The 15,727-nt window shown below is 45.1% G+C and overlaps 1 protein-coding gene across 5 annotated transcripts in view; it reads left to right on the forward strand.

The window, feature by feature from the left end:
* FAM193A (family with sequence similarity 193 member A) overlaps positions 1 to 15,727 on the forward strand; it is a 138,720-nt gene that overhangs the window by 98,713 nt on the left and 24,280 nt on the right. For 4 of the 5 annotated variants that reach the window (XM_025386199.1, XM_025386201.1, XM_025386203.1 and 1 more), the window contains 2 exons: positions 1,203 to 1,433; positions 4,487 to 5,345. In XM_025386199.1, coding sequence (XP_025241984.1) covers positions 1,203 to 1,433; positions 4,487 to 5,345 — 1,090 coding nt within the window. Of the gene's footprint in view, positions 1 to 1,202; positions 1,434 to 4,486; positions 5,346 to 6,595; positions 6,621 to 13,007; positions 13,106 to 15,727 lie in introns of all 5 variants that reach the window. The other variant, XM_025386200.1, reaches the window with a different exon arrangement.

Raw genomic sequence — 15,727 nt, forward strand, 5'->3', positions numbered from 1 at the left:
CGTCATGATGTGGGAAGTGTGCAGCACACGGGCTCCTCTGCAGAAATTCTGCACCTCTAGGATATATCCATCGTAAAGAAGCAAAGAAAAATATTTGCCCAAAGATTTAGCCATAATGATTTTTTGCTTCATTTTTGCATTTTGTTTGTGGTTTTTAAGGTAATCGGTAAATCAGGGGTGCAGTATTCCTACTGAATACCCATTGGTAGGAGGTTGTTAACCATGGTGTATCCATATGGTGGAACATTGTGGCCAGTGACAGCAGCATTGTGTGTGTGCAGTTGGATTTCTCTTGCTTGAATACAGAGGGCATTGGTACACACACGTACTTGTCCGTCTTTCCAGAGCTGTGATTTAATTTATACAACCAGTTATCACCCGCAGTTTAAGAGGGATGGGTGGTAGGAATAGCAGGGGCTTATAGTTGTTCTTTTTCTGCTTTAGCTCTGTTTGCATTTCCTAAAATGTGCACATATTTTTATAGTAAGAAATTTAGCAGTAGGATTCAGGGCAGAGTTTTTTTGTTTTTGGCACCAAAAAGGAAACCTACAAATGGATGGAAAGATACTACAGACACATTTATTGACATGAAAAGATATTCACACCATATTAAATAACAAGTAGAGGCCAAGCACGGTGGCTCATGCTTGTAATACTAGCACTTTGGGAGGCCAAGGGAGGAGGATCTCTTGAGCCCAGGAATTGACCAGCTTGGGCGACACCATGAGACCCTTTCTCTACAAAAAATGAAGAAAATTAGCTGTGGGTGTGACGGTACATGGCTGCTTTGCTTGAGCCCAGAGACCAAGGCTGCAGTGAGCTATGATCGCACCACTGCACTCCGGCCTGGGTGACAGAGCAAGACCCTGTCTCGAAAATAAGTAAATAAATAAATAAATAAAGTATATTAATCAGAATTTGTAATTGTTTCCTTTTTAGTTTAAAAATTCACTTATGTGCATAGCTGTACATGTTTTACCAGGTTTTTCATGAATATGTAAAATTTGAGGATAGGTATCAAAATACCACTTTTGGATGACTTGCTGATAGGTTTTTCTTTTTTTCTGCTGGTTTTATTTCCTTATTTTTCACAACAAATATATACTACTTGAATAATAAAACAGTTTATTTTTGGAGGTGTGGTCTGAAATTTATTACATTCAAAGTTTTTAAAACTTAAGCGTAACTGTTGTTTTTCTCAGCCTCCAGCTGCACCAACAAGTAGAAATTACGCAGAAATGAGGGAAAAGCTTCGCTTACGGCTGACCAAGAGGAAAGAAGAGCAACCTAAAAAAATGGATCAGATCTCAGAAAGGGAAAGCGTCGTTGACCATCGGAGGGTGGAGGATTTATTGCAGTTTATAAACAGCTCTGAAACCAAACCAGTGAGCAGCACGCGTGCAGCAAAGCGGGCAAGGCATAAGCAAAGGAAGGCAAGTGACAGGTCTCAGCACCTGGAGGTGCCAGGTCTGAGGGCATTTGAGGGTGCTGTGCAACACCAGTCTCCAGGCAGGGCTGAGCTACGGAAGGTTGGGGCTCTGACGTGAGTTTACTTGCCCACAACATTGCTCGGAGAGCCAGCCTGTCGCTGGTGGCCTGAACTGGAGACTGGTAAAAAACTTCACTTTGTTTGTGTTTTCAGGAAATTACTTCCCCTTTTGTAGAATGGGTTTGTTCTTGTGCTGGCTGTCATGAGGGCAGCAGCAGACACTCCAGCTTTATCTGTTGGAGAACCTTCTTTTCCAAGAAAGGAGCCCTCAACTGTAGAGATGGTAGAAGAAAGGCCCAGGTGGGCTTTTGGGGCCTGTGGGTGAAGAAGTGTCTTTGATATGAGACTGGGGCGGGGCACTTGGCACAGGGAAGTCTTCTGGACTCAGGTCTGAGCATGTCCCCCATGCTCCTGTTGTCCCACTGCTGTTCCAGATGAAGACCAGTACATGGCATTGATTAGAGGGGAGGAAAATAAGTCTTCATGGGAAGGCATGAGCAGTTCTCTCCTTTCCAGAGGGCATGGTGTGTCACAAAAAGCAAATGTCAAATAGAAAAAAATAATTAGCCAGGAATGGTGGTATACGCCTGTAGTCCCAGCTACTCAGGAGACTCAGGTGAGAGGATCACTTGAACCTCAGAGGTGGAGGTTTTAGTGAGCCAAGATTATGCTACTGCACTCCAGCCTGGGTGACAGTGAGAGTGTCTCAAAAGGAAAAAAAAAAAAAAAAAAACCCTTTTCTCTTGGAGGATTTTCTAAATGCCCCTATGCTGGAGCAGTTCCAAAGAGCCTTCTGGTTTCAGCTCCCTAAAAATGTCAGGCTCCAAGAGCCAGACCTCAGTGAGCAGATGTGGGCTGCATGCAGAGGGAACTTGTAGGTTCCTGGGGTTCTGACAGTAGGACAGTTGTCTTGGGAAGAGGCCAGGTTTCTGTCCGCGGCATGGTCAGGCAGAGAGGTGAGGAAGAGGACGATCCCACAGTGGACCAGAGGGTGGGCCCGATGTCCTGTGTTGTTACTTCTATCTTAGCTGTTGTGATTGCTCTACCCTCAAGAACTCTGCTCATGCCTCGCAGTCCTGAAATAGGTTTAGACTGATTATTGGGCCTGATTGGGAGGCTTTAGGGGAGAAGCCTTGTTCTGTGCCCCAGAAGACTGGAGACTGCTGGAGTGGGGAGAACATAGTGTGTCCTCCATTCAGGAGTGTCCAGCATCAGGGGCCCCCACGGTGGTCCAAGGCTCTGAGACCTCCCATTGAGATTCACTGGAGGCCTCTGGGACCCCTTCCTGAGTTTTCAGGGTACTCTCCATCCCAGGCTCTTGCCCTCTGACCTTGCAAGTGGTCTGGATCCAGACTTGAGGCCCAGCTGATCCTTAGAGGCTGATGTCATAGGCCCTGCTCAGCAACCAGTCCCACCTCGAGGGACCGCCTCCTGGTGCTTTCTACACCGCACCCATTTTACAGAGCAGCTCACAGATGTGTGTTGAGGCTCACTGGCTGGCTGCTTGTTGAAGGGACGGCAGTAGTTCACCTGTTCTGTCCCGTAGCAGGTCCAACCTGGAGGCCTGTGCTGGGGCAGCCACCCTGCTAAAGACCAGGGCACCTGCCCTCACGTGCTTGTTATTGGTCCACATATTGACAAGACACCCATGTTGGATTTAGATCGGCTCTGAGAGGACGCCAGCTGGCCAGTGTGTGCCAGCAAGTGTCCTGATGGAGTCAGTCTCCCCACTTCTGCAGTGCAGCCCCGCAACTCACTCCAGACATTGGACTGTAGGACCCACCATGAGGTGGCTGCTGGGTGCTGCTCCTGACATACACATGGAGAAGGATGTTACATAATTTTTACTTGAATTGTCAAATGAAATTTTTAGTAACATACCAATGTTAAATTTGTATCATAATTTTTAAGTTTTTCAAAAGGTAATTTTCCTGTTAATAATATTGTGAAAAATAATTTACACTTGGGGAGTACTTTTCTGTTTCTCTAGGAGAAATGCTTTTGCCAGAGTTTCTCATAAGCCCCAGCATTTCTAAAGGTTGGTGGTAGATGGAGCTGTGCTCCTGACACTGATGACTCCCATCTGCTTTCTGAACACAAAGAACAGTTTCCATTTGTGCCCCTGGAGGATGTATGTATACATCACTACTCAAAGGCAGTCTTCACTTGGGATGAAAATTAATTTTCCATCAATTTGGACAGTGAGTCATTTGCTCTGTCCCACTAGTGAAAATATAGGGCACTTTTGTTTATCTGCTAGGGTGGGAAGAAGGAATTTCTGTTTCTTTTACCACACATTTCTTTTTGTGGTGCCATCACAGCTCATTGCAGCCTCGACCTCCTGGCTTCAAGCGATTCTCACCTCAGCTTCCCAAATAGCTGGGACCACAGTCGTGCGCCACCACATCCAGCTAATTTTGATACTTTTTGTAGAGAGAGGGTTTTGCCGTGTTGCCCAGGCTGCTTTCGAACTCCTAGGATCACAGGTGTGAGCCGCTACACATTTCTTACATTCCCTGTTCAGGTGAATGCATTAGCCTTCACCTGGAAAGGTGGCCAGAGTTCTGGTGGCACGTGTGCAGCCTCAGTACTGCCCAGGCAGGCTGTGGTATTGGTTACATCATCCATTCCTCCAGGCAGCATGATGCCCTGCCGCACCTGTGAAGGGGTAGCTGGCTCCCTGGATGTGTGCTTTGCAGCTGCTTTGCCCTTGGTTACTGTGTTTAGCACCAGGTCAAAGGCTATGGGGAATTTTTTGTTAACTACCACCCCCCCACCCAAAAAAGTAAGCATATACTTTAGTAAATAGATGAAGTTTAACAATCCTGTAGAGTAAGAGAATTGGAGGTGGGTGTGTGTTAAGTTCTGATGTATTACAGCCTCTTCAGAGTTTATGTTCCATATGTGATTCGTTTTTAAAATTATCTTAGTTTTTCTGTATGACTTAAGTTTTAGCACTCACTGTAGTCTTAAACTGCCTTCTTTTCGCATTGGCAGCTGGAGGAGAAAGCTCGCCTGGAAGCAGAGGCCAGGGCCCGGGAGCACCTGCACCTCCAGGAGGAGCAGAGGCGGCGGGAGGAGGAGGAGGAGGAAGAAGAGGAGGAGCGTTTCAAGGAGGAGTTTCAGCGGCTTCAGGAGCTTCAGAAGCTAAGAGCTGTAAAAAAGAAGAAGAAGGAGAGGCCAAGTAAAGACTGCCCCAAGTTGGACATGCTCACTGGAAATTTCCAGGCAGCAACAGAGTCTGTCCCTAACTCTGAAAACATCCACAATGGCTCACTAGAGCAAACTGAAGCACCAGAAACCTCTTCTCAGTCCCCCTCCAGGCATATGAACCACTCAGAGCCCAGGCCAGGGCTAGGGGCTGAGGGGAATGCTGCAGACCCCGTCATCACCAGAGACTCCAAATTTCTCCTCCCCAAGGAGGTGAATGGGAAGCAGCATGAGCCACTCTCTTTTTTCTTTGACATCATGCAGCACCATAAAGAGGGAAATGGCAAGCAGAAGCTGAGGCAGACCAGCAAGGCCAGCAGCGAGCCAGCAAGGAGGCCCACGGAGCCGCCCAAGGCCGCAGAGGGGCAGCCCAAGCCTCGGGCCCAGACTGAGTCAAAGGCTAAGGTGGTTGATCTCACATCCATCACAGAGCAGAAAAGAGAGGAGAGAAAAGTCAACAGTAATAACAATAACAAAAAGCAGCTGAACCACATCAAGGAAGAAAAGTCAAACCCAACCCCTTTGGAGCCCACCTCTCCCAGCGAGCATCAGAACAACAAGCTGGTGCTGGCAGAGTCCCCTCAGCCAAAGGGCAAGAACAAGAAAAATAAGAAGAAGAAAGGAGACAGAGTCAACAATTCAATTGGTAAATACAGAATAGCGGGAAGGTATTTCTGAGCGGTGCCTGGTTTTCCACGTGTGATGTGCTAGTATGGGAAAACACCGGGTTTGGCGTGCTCTCGCCATGTGGCCTCCCTCCTGTAGAAAAGAGCGTAGAGGGGCCGGGCATGGTGGCTTGCACCTGTAATCCCAGCACTGTGGGAGGCCAAGGTGGGCAGATCACCAGAGGTCAAGAGTTCGAGACCAGCCTGGCCCTGTGAAACCCTGTCTCTACTAAAAATACCCAAAAAAATTAGCTGGGCTTGGTGGCGTGCCTGTAGTCCCAGCTACTCGGGGAGGCTGAGGCAGGAGAATCGCTTGAACCCAGGAGGCAGAGGTTGCAGTAAGCCAAGATCGGGCCATTGCACTCCAGCCGGGTGACAGAGGGAGACTCCATCTCAAAAAAAAAAAAAAAAAAAAAGTAGAGGATTTCTACCCCCTCCAGTTCCCCAACTGTAGTTCCCCAACATCAGTATTTCCCATGTTTGCTTCGTCATTCTCTCTCCCTCTCTCTCTTATTTTTCTGGACAGAATGCGAGTCACTTCATACATGACACCCCTTTAATCTAAAATACTTCTGTGTATATTTCCTCAAGATAAGGACACTTGGACACATAAAACCACAGTACAGTGATCAAAATGAAGAAGTTGACACTGATCCAGTGCTATTATCTAATGGTACACCTTACTCATGTTTCTCCAGTTGTCCCTTTAACATCCTTTATAGCAAAAAAAAAAAAAAAGCTCTGTTGTTTCTCCTGACGTGGGATCCAGTCCAGGATCCCCTGTCATATCTCTTTAGTTTCCTTTCCTTTGGATCGGTTTCTCTGTTTTTCATGACCTTGACTTTTTTGAAGAGTGCAACCCATTTATTTTTTTAGAGTAACCCTTGGTCAGGGTGTATGTCCCATGTCTTCCCGTCAGATTCAGATTCCATGTTTTGGGCAGCAACACCATTGATGTGACCAGTCCCTGCTGGTGTATCCCACCAGGAGTGGATGATGGTGTCTGTCCCTTCACTGGGGACGGGAACTCTGATCCTGGGTTGAGCTGGTCTGCCCATTTTCACTACGGTCAAGTTAGTATTTCTCCTTTGATAATTAGTAAGTGTCTTATGGGGAGACGAGTATCCCGTTTTTATTGAACATTCACCAACTAGTTGTAGCATCCATTAATGATTCTTGCCTGAAATGTTTATTACTGTGTTGTCATATGGTGATTTTTTTTTTTTTTGAGATGGAGTTTCGCTCTTGTTGCCCAGGCTGGAGTGTAATGGCGTGATCTTAGCTCACCACAACTCCCACCTCCCAGGTTCAAGCGATTCTCCTGCCTTAGCCTCTTGAGTAAATGGGATTACAGGCATGCACCACCGCACCCGGCTAATTTTGTGTAGTAGAGGTGGGATTTCACCATGTTGGTCAGGCTGGTCTCAAACTCCCGACCTCAGGTGGTCCGCCCGCCTCAGCCTCCCAAAGTGCCAGGATTACAGGCGTGAGCCACCGCCACCGCCCCCAATGGTGATTTTTCTAATATTATTCTTTCTGTATTTGTTACCTGCCATTCAACTGTAGGAAGAGCTTTCCAACCCCATGTTTTTTTTTTTTTCATTTAGTTATATCAGGATGGATTCAAGAATTTTTACTTGATGCTATAGATTAGAATCTTTTACAAACGCTATTTATGTTGCCGTTCTGATTGTCTGAGATTCAGTCAGTGGGAGACCCTCGGAATGGCTTTTTCCTTAGATGGTTTGAGGTGGCCCTACCAGCCTTTAAGCACTTTATACTTTCTGTCATGGTTCGATGCTCTGGGCTCATCTCATGTCTTCTCTCTCCCAGCCCTGAACCAGCCGTTTCTCCAAGGAGCCCTATTCTTTCTTGAACAGTGGTGTTCAGAAACCCAGACCTGGACACTGCCATATAGCATTGCTTCTAGGCCCTCTCAGTCAGCAGAGCGGGAGGAGTGGGGGTGTGAGCGTGTGCACATGAGCACCTGCCACCTACACACACAGAGATGTCTATTTTATCTAATTGCTATGTACAGGCTGTGCGTTCCCACAAATATCCCAGCCCCACTCCTGTGCTACAGCAGGTGTTCTCCCTTCCCCCGCCCACCTTTGTAACTCCTTAGATAGTAAGAACCTGGACCCCATCATCCACGGTGCCTTTACTGACTTGCCGAGTCCTACAACACAGGTAAAGGGTTCAGAAGTGCCTGCCTTGACCCTGATGGGAAACTCTGGGCATGCTTTTGGTATTTGTTCAGTTCTTTGTGTCTTTAGCTAACTCAGGGTGTGGTGATAACACTGAATTTACAAATGGCTTAAATTAGTTCTTTGCACCTTTAGTACAATTATGCTACTCATTTAAAACATATCTGATTGCATTTTTCCATTTGTATTCCATTTTGTTTTCTCCCCTACCCAATCCCTCTTTTTTTTTTTACCTACTCCCTGTAAGTAACTAATCAGTTTCTTATTTGCTTTTCTTTTTTACGTAAAAGGTAGTATATTACAGATTTAATATTGAGTTTTGGATTTTTTTCTACTTAATATATTCTGGGAATCACTGCCCATCAGTTCATAGAGATTGTCCTCATTCTTTCTACAGCTACACAGTACTCCATTTAAAGTGTACTCTGATTTCTTCAGTCACTCCTCTGTGTGCGAGCATTTAGGTTGTCTCTAATGCTTTGGTTTTTTGTTTTTGTTTCTGTTTTGAGGTGGAGTCTCACTCTGTCATCTAGGCTGGAGTGCAGTGGCACAATCTTGGCTCACTGCATCCTCCACCCCCTAGGTTGAAGCAGTTCCCTCAGCCTCCCAAGTAGCCGAAATTACAGGCAGGTGCCACCATACCCGGCTTATTTTTGTATTTTTTTTTTTTTTTCTTGAGACGGAGTCTCGCTCTGTCGCCCAGGCTGGAGTGCAGTGGCCGGATCTCAGCTCACTGCAAGCTCCGCCGCCTGGGTTCACGCCATTCTCCTGCCTCAGCCTCCCAAGTAGCTGGGACTACAGGCGCCCACCACCTCGCCTGGCTAATTTTTTGTATTTTTTAGTAGAGACGGGGTTTCACCGTGTTAGCCAGCATGGTCTCGATCTCCTGACCTCGTGATCCGCCCATCTCGGCCTCCCAAAGTGCTGGGATTACAGGCTTGAGCCACCGCGCCCGGCCATTTTTGTATTTTTAATAGAGATGAGGTTTCACCATGTTGGCCAGACTGGCCTTGAACTCCTGACCTCAAGTGACCTGGGACTACAGGTATGAGCCACCGTGCCTGGCCTCAGTGCTTTGTTTTAATCATTACACCCAGTGCTACAGTGAGTACTTGTGTGCATATGTATTTCCATATTGTTTGGAGGTGCTTCCTTGGAGCATTTTCCCAGAAGGGAGAGGGCTGGGTCAAAAGGTAAGTGTGTTCCCTGTGTGGTGGCTCATGCCTGTAATCCCAATACTTTGGGAAGCCAAGGCAGAAGGATTACCTGAGATCGGGAATTTAAGACCAGCCTGGGCAAAATAGCAAGACCCCGTCTCTACTTAAAAAAAAAAAAAAAAAAAAAAAAAACCTTAGCTGAGCGTGGTGACGCACGCCTGTAGTCCCAGCTACTCGGTAGGCTGAGGCAGGAGAATCACTCGAGCCCAGGAGTTTGAGGCTGCAGTGAGTCATGATTACACCACTGCACTCCAGCCTGGGTGACAGAGTGAGACCCTGTCTCTTAAAAAAAAATGTAAAGCAGCCGGGCACAGTGGCTCACTCCTGTTATCCCAACACGTTGGGAGGCTGGGGTGGGCGGATCACGAGGTCAGGAGATCGAGACCATGCTGGCCAACATGAAACCCCTTCTCTACTAAAAATACAAAAATTAGGTGGGCATGGTGGCTCATGCCTATAATCCCAGCTACTTGGGAGGTTGAGGCAGGATAATCACTTGAACCGGGGAGGTAGAGGTTGCAGTGAGCCAAGATCACACCAGTGCACTCCAGCCTGGCAACAGAATGAGACTCTGTCTCAAAGAAAAAAAAAAATTTAAGGCTGGGCACAGTGGCTCATATCCATAATCCCAGCAGTTTGAGAGGCCAAGGCAGGCAGATCACTTGAGGTCAGAAGTTCGAGGCCAGCCTGGCCAACATGTGGAAAGAACCCTGTCTCTACTAAAAATACAAAAATTAGTCGGGTGTGGTGGTGCTCACCTATAGTCTCAGCTACTGGAGACACCGATGCAGGAGGATCACCTGAGCCCAGGAGACGGAAGTTGCAGTGAGTCAAGATCACGCCACTGCATTCCAGTCTGGGCGACAGAGCAAGACCCTATCTCTAAAACAAAATAAAATAAAAATTTTTAAAAAGGTAAGTGCTTTCATAGTTTTTTTGCTAGCTACGTCCAAGTTCTCCAAACCTTCCAGTCAGCCCACCCACCAGCAGCATCTGAGTGCCTGTTTGGCCATAGCCTTGCTTACAGAGTATGTTGTCAGGCTTTTTAACTTTTGCCAATCCATTAGCTGCAGTAAGCCCTCAGTGTAGTTTTCATTTGCATTTTTCTCTAATTACAATGAGGTCAATATTATTAAGGTCTATTTCTTTTTGTGTGTATGAATTTTCTTTTCATATCTATTTCTCATTTCTTACTAGGTTTTTGGCCTTTTCCCTTTGGTATTTAAGAATTTTTTATACGGTAGGGACATTAACCTTTTACTCATGCAGTGTATGCTGCAGACGTTCTCTCTCAGTTCGTAAGTTGTCTTTGACTTTATGTATGCTGTTCAGTCAGGAAATGTTCTTCCTTTTATGTGGTCAGCTTCTTGATTTGTTAGTGCCTCTGGATTTTGAATAATTGTTAGAAAGCTTTACCCTAACATTGTGGTTAAAGAGGAACACACCCATGCTGCCTTCCAGTATCTGTGTAGTTTCATTTTTTTTCATTTATATCCCTAATATGTTTGGAAATTTTTCTTCTGTGTGGTGTGAAATACTGATCCAATTTCTCTTTTTCCAAATGGTTAACAGGTTGTCCCAGCACATTATTATTATTTATTCTTTTTTGGGGGGGTGGGTATAGGGTCTCGCTCTCTCACCAAGGCTAGAGTGTGGTGGTGTGGTCATAGCTCACTGCAGCCTTGAACTCCTGGGTTCAAGTGATTCTCCCGCCTCAGCCTCCTGAGTAGCTGGGACTACAGGCCTGTGCCACCATGTTGGCAAATTTTTTTTTTTTTTCCTTGTTTTAGTAAAAACAGGGTCTTACTACATTGCCTTAGCTGGCTCTAACTCCTGGGCTAAAGCAATCTTCCTGCCTCAGCCTCCCACAGTGCTGGGATTACAGACGTGAGCCACCATGCCCGGCCTTAGCACCAGTTATTATAAAGTTCATCCTGGACCAGGTGTGAGGGTGATGGCTCATGCCTGTGATCCCAGCACTTTGGAGGGCCAAAGCAGGAGGATCACTTGAGCCCAGGAGTTTGAGACTAGCCTGGGCAACATAGTGAGACCCCATCTCTACAGATATTTTTTTTAAAAACAGCAGGGCATGGTGGTGCACACCAGTAATCTCAACCACTTGGAAGGCTGAGGCAGGAGGATCACTTGAGCCCAGGAGTTTGAGATTACAGTGAGCTATAATTGTGCCATTGCACTCCAGACTGGTCTATAGTGAGACCTTGTTTCTACAAAAACAAAAAAAAAATGATAAAATCATCTTGTTCCAGTGATTCAAGATGCCACCTTTGTCTTACAATAAATTCCTTCCTTTCCTTTCCTTTCCTTCCCTTTCCCTTTCCCTTTCTGAGACAGAGTTTCACTCCTTTTGCCCAGGCTGGACTACAGCGGCATGATCTCAGCTCACTGCAACCTCCACCTCCTGGGTTCAAGCAATTCTCCTGCCTCTACCTCCCAAGTAGCTGGGATTACAGCCATGCACCACCACGCCTGGCTAATTTTGTATTTTTAGTAAAAACGGGGTTTCTCCTTGTTGGTCAGGCTGGTCTCAAATTCCCAGTCTCAGGTGATCTGCCCGCCTTGGCCTCCCAAGGTCCTGGGATTGCAGGCGTGAGCCACCGTTCCCGGCCTGTCCTACAGTAAATTTCAATATCCACTTGGGTCTGTTTCTGGAATTTCTCTTCCTTTCCTCTCTGTTTACTTGGGTCATTATTACATTTAGTTATTTTTAGAGGCTCTACATGTTTTAATATCTTGTAGGGCTATTCTCTCCTAATAGCTTTTCCAGCTCAGTATTTCCCAGGCTATTTCTTGTTTGTATTTCCATATGAATTTTAGCGTCAATGTGCCTGGCTCCATTTTAAAAAAAGACTTGTTGGGGCTGGGTGTGGTGACTCACACCTGTAATCCCAGCACTTTGGGAGGCCTGGGTGGACGGATCACCTGAGGTCAGGAGTTGGAGATCAGCCTGGCCAATGAGACGGTGAAACACCGTCTCTGCTAAAGATAAAAAAATTAGCCAGGCGTGGTGGCGAGCGCCTGTGGTCCCAGCTACTTGGGAGACTGAGACGGGAGAATTGCTTGAACCCGGGATCCAGAGGCTGCAGTGAACCAAGGTTGCTCCACTGCACTCCAGCCAGGGCAAGAGTGAGACTCTATCTGCCCCCACAGAAAAGCAAAACTGGTTGGTATCTTTATTGGAATTGCATTGTACTTGTACGTTAATTTAGGGAGAATTGATGTTTTTATGATATTGAGCATTTCTTCCAAGAACAAGAGATGTTTTTCCATTCGTTCAAGTTTACTTTCAGGTCATTCAGGAATATTTTAAATTTTCTCTTATGTATTTTTCACATTTCTTACTAAGTTTATTTCTCAGCATTTAATCACCTTTGTTTTTAATTTAAATGGAGTTTCTCCACCATTATATTTTCTAATTCTGAACTATCCAGTGCAGTAGCCACTAGTCACATGTTATTGTCAAGCACTTGAAATGCGGCCAGTTCAAATTGAGAAGTGTTACAAGTGTAAAATATACACTGGATTTTGAAAACCTAGTGTGAATTAAAAACAGTGAAATATCTCAGTATAATTTTTAATATTGGTTACATGTCTAAATCATACTATTTTGGATATATTTAATTAAATATATTACTGCAATTAATTTCACCTGTTTCTTTAAAAAAGTTTTTTTTAATGTAGCTTTTAGAAAAATCTTATGTGTGTGGCTCAGACTCAGATTCTCTCTCTCTCTCTCTCTTTCTTTCTTTCGTTCTTTCTTTCGAGGCAGAGTCTCACTCCATCACCCAGGCGGGAGTGCAGTGGCGCAATCTCGGCTCACTGCAACCTCCGTCTCACTGCGGCCTCTACCTCCCAGGTTCAACTCCACCTCTCGGGTTCAAGCAGTTCTCATGCCCCACCCTCTCGAGTAGCTGGAATTATAGGTGCCACACCAGTACACTCATTTAATTTTTGTATTTTCAGTAGAGACCAGGTTTTACTATGTTGGCCAGGCTAGTCTCGAACTCCTGACTTCAAGTGATCCTCCAACCTTAGCCTCCCAAAGTGCTGGGATTACAGGCATGAGCCACTGCGCCCAGTCTCAGATTGTATTTCTGTTGGATAGTGCTGCCCTACCCGGTTATTTGTGTGTGAAAGCTATTGATTTATATATGTATGATTGATTGATTGATTTTGAGATGGAGTTTCACTCGTTGCCCAGACTGGAGTGCAGTGGTGCATTCTTGGCTCACTGCAACCTCTGCCTCCCAGGTTCAAGTGATTCTGCTGCCTCAGCCTCCCAAGTAGCTAGAATTACAGGCAAGCAAAACCACGCCCAACTAATTTTTTATATTTAGTAGAGACAGAGTTTTACCATGTTGGTCAAGTTGGTCTCGAACTCCTGACCTCAGGCGATCCACCCATCTTGGCCTCCCAAAGTTCTGGGATTACAGGTGTGAGCCACCACGCCCGGCTGTATGTTTATTTTATTATTTTTATTTATTTTTATTTTTATTTATTTTTTGAGATGGAGTTTCACTCTTGTCACCCAGGCTGGAGCACAATGGTGCGATCTTGGCTCACTGCAGCCTCCGCCTTCTGGGTTCAAGCTATTCTCCTGCCTTGGCCTCCCAAGTAGGTGGACTATAGGCGCACACCACCACGCCCAGCTGGTTTTTGTATTTTTGGTAGAGATGGGGTTTCACCATGTTGGCTAGGCAGGTCTCAAACTCCTGACCTCAAGTGATCTGCCCTCCTTGACCTCCCAAAGTGCTAGAATTACAGATGTTAGCCACCTCGCCCTGCCTATATGTTAGGTTTATATCTTCTACTTTACTGAATTGTTCTATTGTTTGAGTCTTACTGTTGATTCTCTGGGGTTTTCCAGGCATTCTATTACATATGTGTACAAATAGAGAAAGCTTTACCTCTACTTTTTCAATTCTTATGCCTCTAATTGTTTTCTTTTACTTAACTGCATCTTTTCTGATCTTAACAGAAATGTCTCTGGTGTTTCCACATTAAGTAAGATGTTGGCTTTAGGTTTATATATTATAAGATAATTATTTGAAATTGGCCACATTAAAAAAATTTAATGTTAAAAAAATATCCAGCGATTCCTCATCTCTTGAGTGTTTTTCGTTAGGAATGGGTGTTAAACTTTAAAGGTTTTCTAGCATCTGTGGAGATAACCATGATGTTTCTTCTTAGACGTATTAATATGGTGTTTTATGTTATTTGATTTTTAAGTATGAACTGAACTTGAATTCCTGCAATAAAGCTCACTTGATTGTGGTATATTCTTTTGTTTTGGAATCTGTTTACACTATTTAATATATTTACACTTATATTATTTTTAGGAGAGATGGATCTGTGACTTCCGTTTTTGTTCTGTCTGTATTATCTTTGAGTGTCAATATTATACTTGCCTCATAAAAAGAATTAGGAAGTTTTTGGCTGGGCACGGTGGCTCATGCCTGTAATCCCAGCATTTTGGAAAGCTGAGGGGGGTGCAGATCACGAGGTCAGGCGTTTGAGACCAGCCTGGCCAACATGGTGAAAACCCATCTCTACATTTTCAGTGATCTGGAACAGTTCACTCTGGGACCATCCAGGCTTTAAAGGTTTGATAGAAATCCCTTTGCAGGCCCCGTGAACTTGGTGTGTTTTCTGTGGTCCTTGCTAGCAGTCTTCTCTCCTCTCTGGAAATTATTCTATCTCTAGTGAGGTTAATTATGGTAAACCATCTTTCTGTAGTAAATTATTCTTTTCAACTAGATTTTCAAATTTATTTACATAGATGTGTGCAAGGTAGGCTCATCATAGTTTTAAATTTCTTTGCAATGACTATTTTCACCTGTCATTTCTTAGTTTGTATATTTTTCCTTTCTCCCTGTTTTGCCTAAGTTAATGGTTTGTGTATTTTGTTAGTTTCTTAAAATCTTATTAATTTATTATTTAGGTTTACTGTTTTTCTTTTTTTTTTTTTTGTTTCCGAGATGGAGTCTCGCTCTGTTGCCCAGGCTGAAGTGCAGTGGTGCCATCTCAGCTCACTGAGCTCCGCCTCCCGGGTTCACGCCATTCTCCTGCCTCAGCCTCCCCAGTAACTGGGACTACAGGTGCCCGCCACCACGCCTGGTAACTTTTTTGTATTTTTAGTAGAGACGGAGTTTCACCATGTTAGCCAGGATGGTCTCCATCTCCTGACCTCGTGATCCAGCCGCCTTGGCCTCCCAAAGTGCTGGGATTACAGGTGGGAGCCACCGCACCCAGCCTACTGTTTTTCTTTACCTCCTTTCTTTCTTTTTTATTTTTTATTTTAAGACAGAGTCTCACTCATTGCCCAGGCTGGAGTGCAGTGGCACAATCACGGCTCACTGCAGCCTTAACTTCCCCAGGCTCAGGTGATCTTCCCCCGCCACCTTCTCAAGTAGCTGGTACCACAGGTGGGCACCATCACACTCAGCTAATTTTTTTTGTAGTGTTTGTAGGAACAGCATTTCGCCAGATTGCCCAGCCTGGTCTCAAACTCCTGGGCTCAAGCCATCCGCCCACCTAGGCCTCCCAAAGTGCAGGATTACAGGCATAAACCACCGTGCCCAGCCTACCTCGTTAATTTCTGCTTTCGTCTTTATTTTCTTTCTGTGTTTTCTTTGGTTTTACTTTGTTGGGGTTTTTTCTAACTTTTTAATTTAGAAATTTAGTTCATTTTGTTTTTTTCTTCCACGTTTATTGATAAAAGTGTTCAGCACATGGAACTTTCCTCTGATCTTTTTCTTAGCCATATCCCATAGAGTCTGATAGATAAACAAAGTTTTGTTTGATTTGTTTTTGAGATGGAGTCTCTTTCTGTCACCCGGACTGGAGTGCAGTGGCACGATCTCAGCTCACTACAACCTCGGCCTGCTGGGTTCAAGCAGTTCTCCTGTCTCAGCCTCCCGA

This window comes from Theropithecus gelada, chromosome 5 (genome assembly GCF_003255815.1).
Source record: "Theropithecus gelada isolate Dixy chromosome 5, Tgel_1.0, whole genome shotgun sequence".
Lineage (NCBI taxonomy): Eukaryota > Metazoa > Chordata > Mammalia > Primates > Cercopithecidae > Theropithecus > Theropithecus gelada.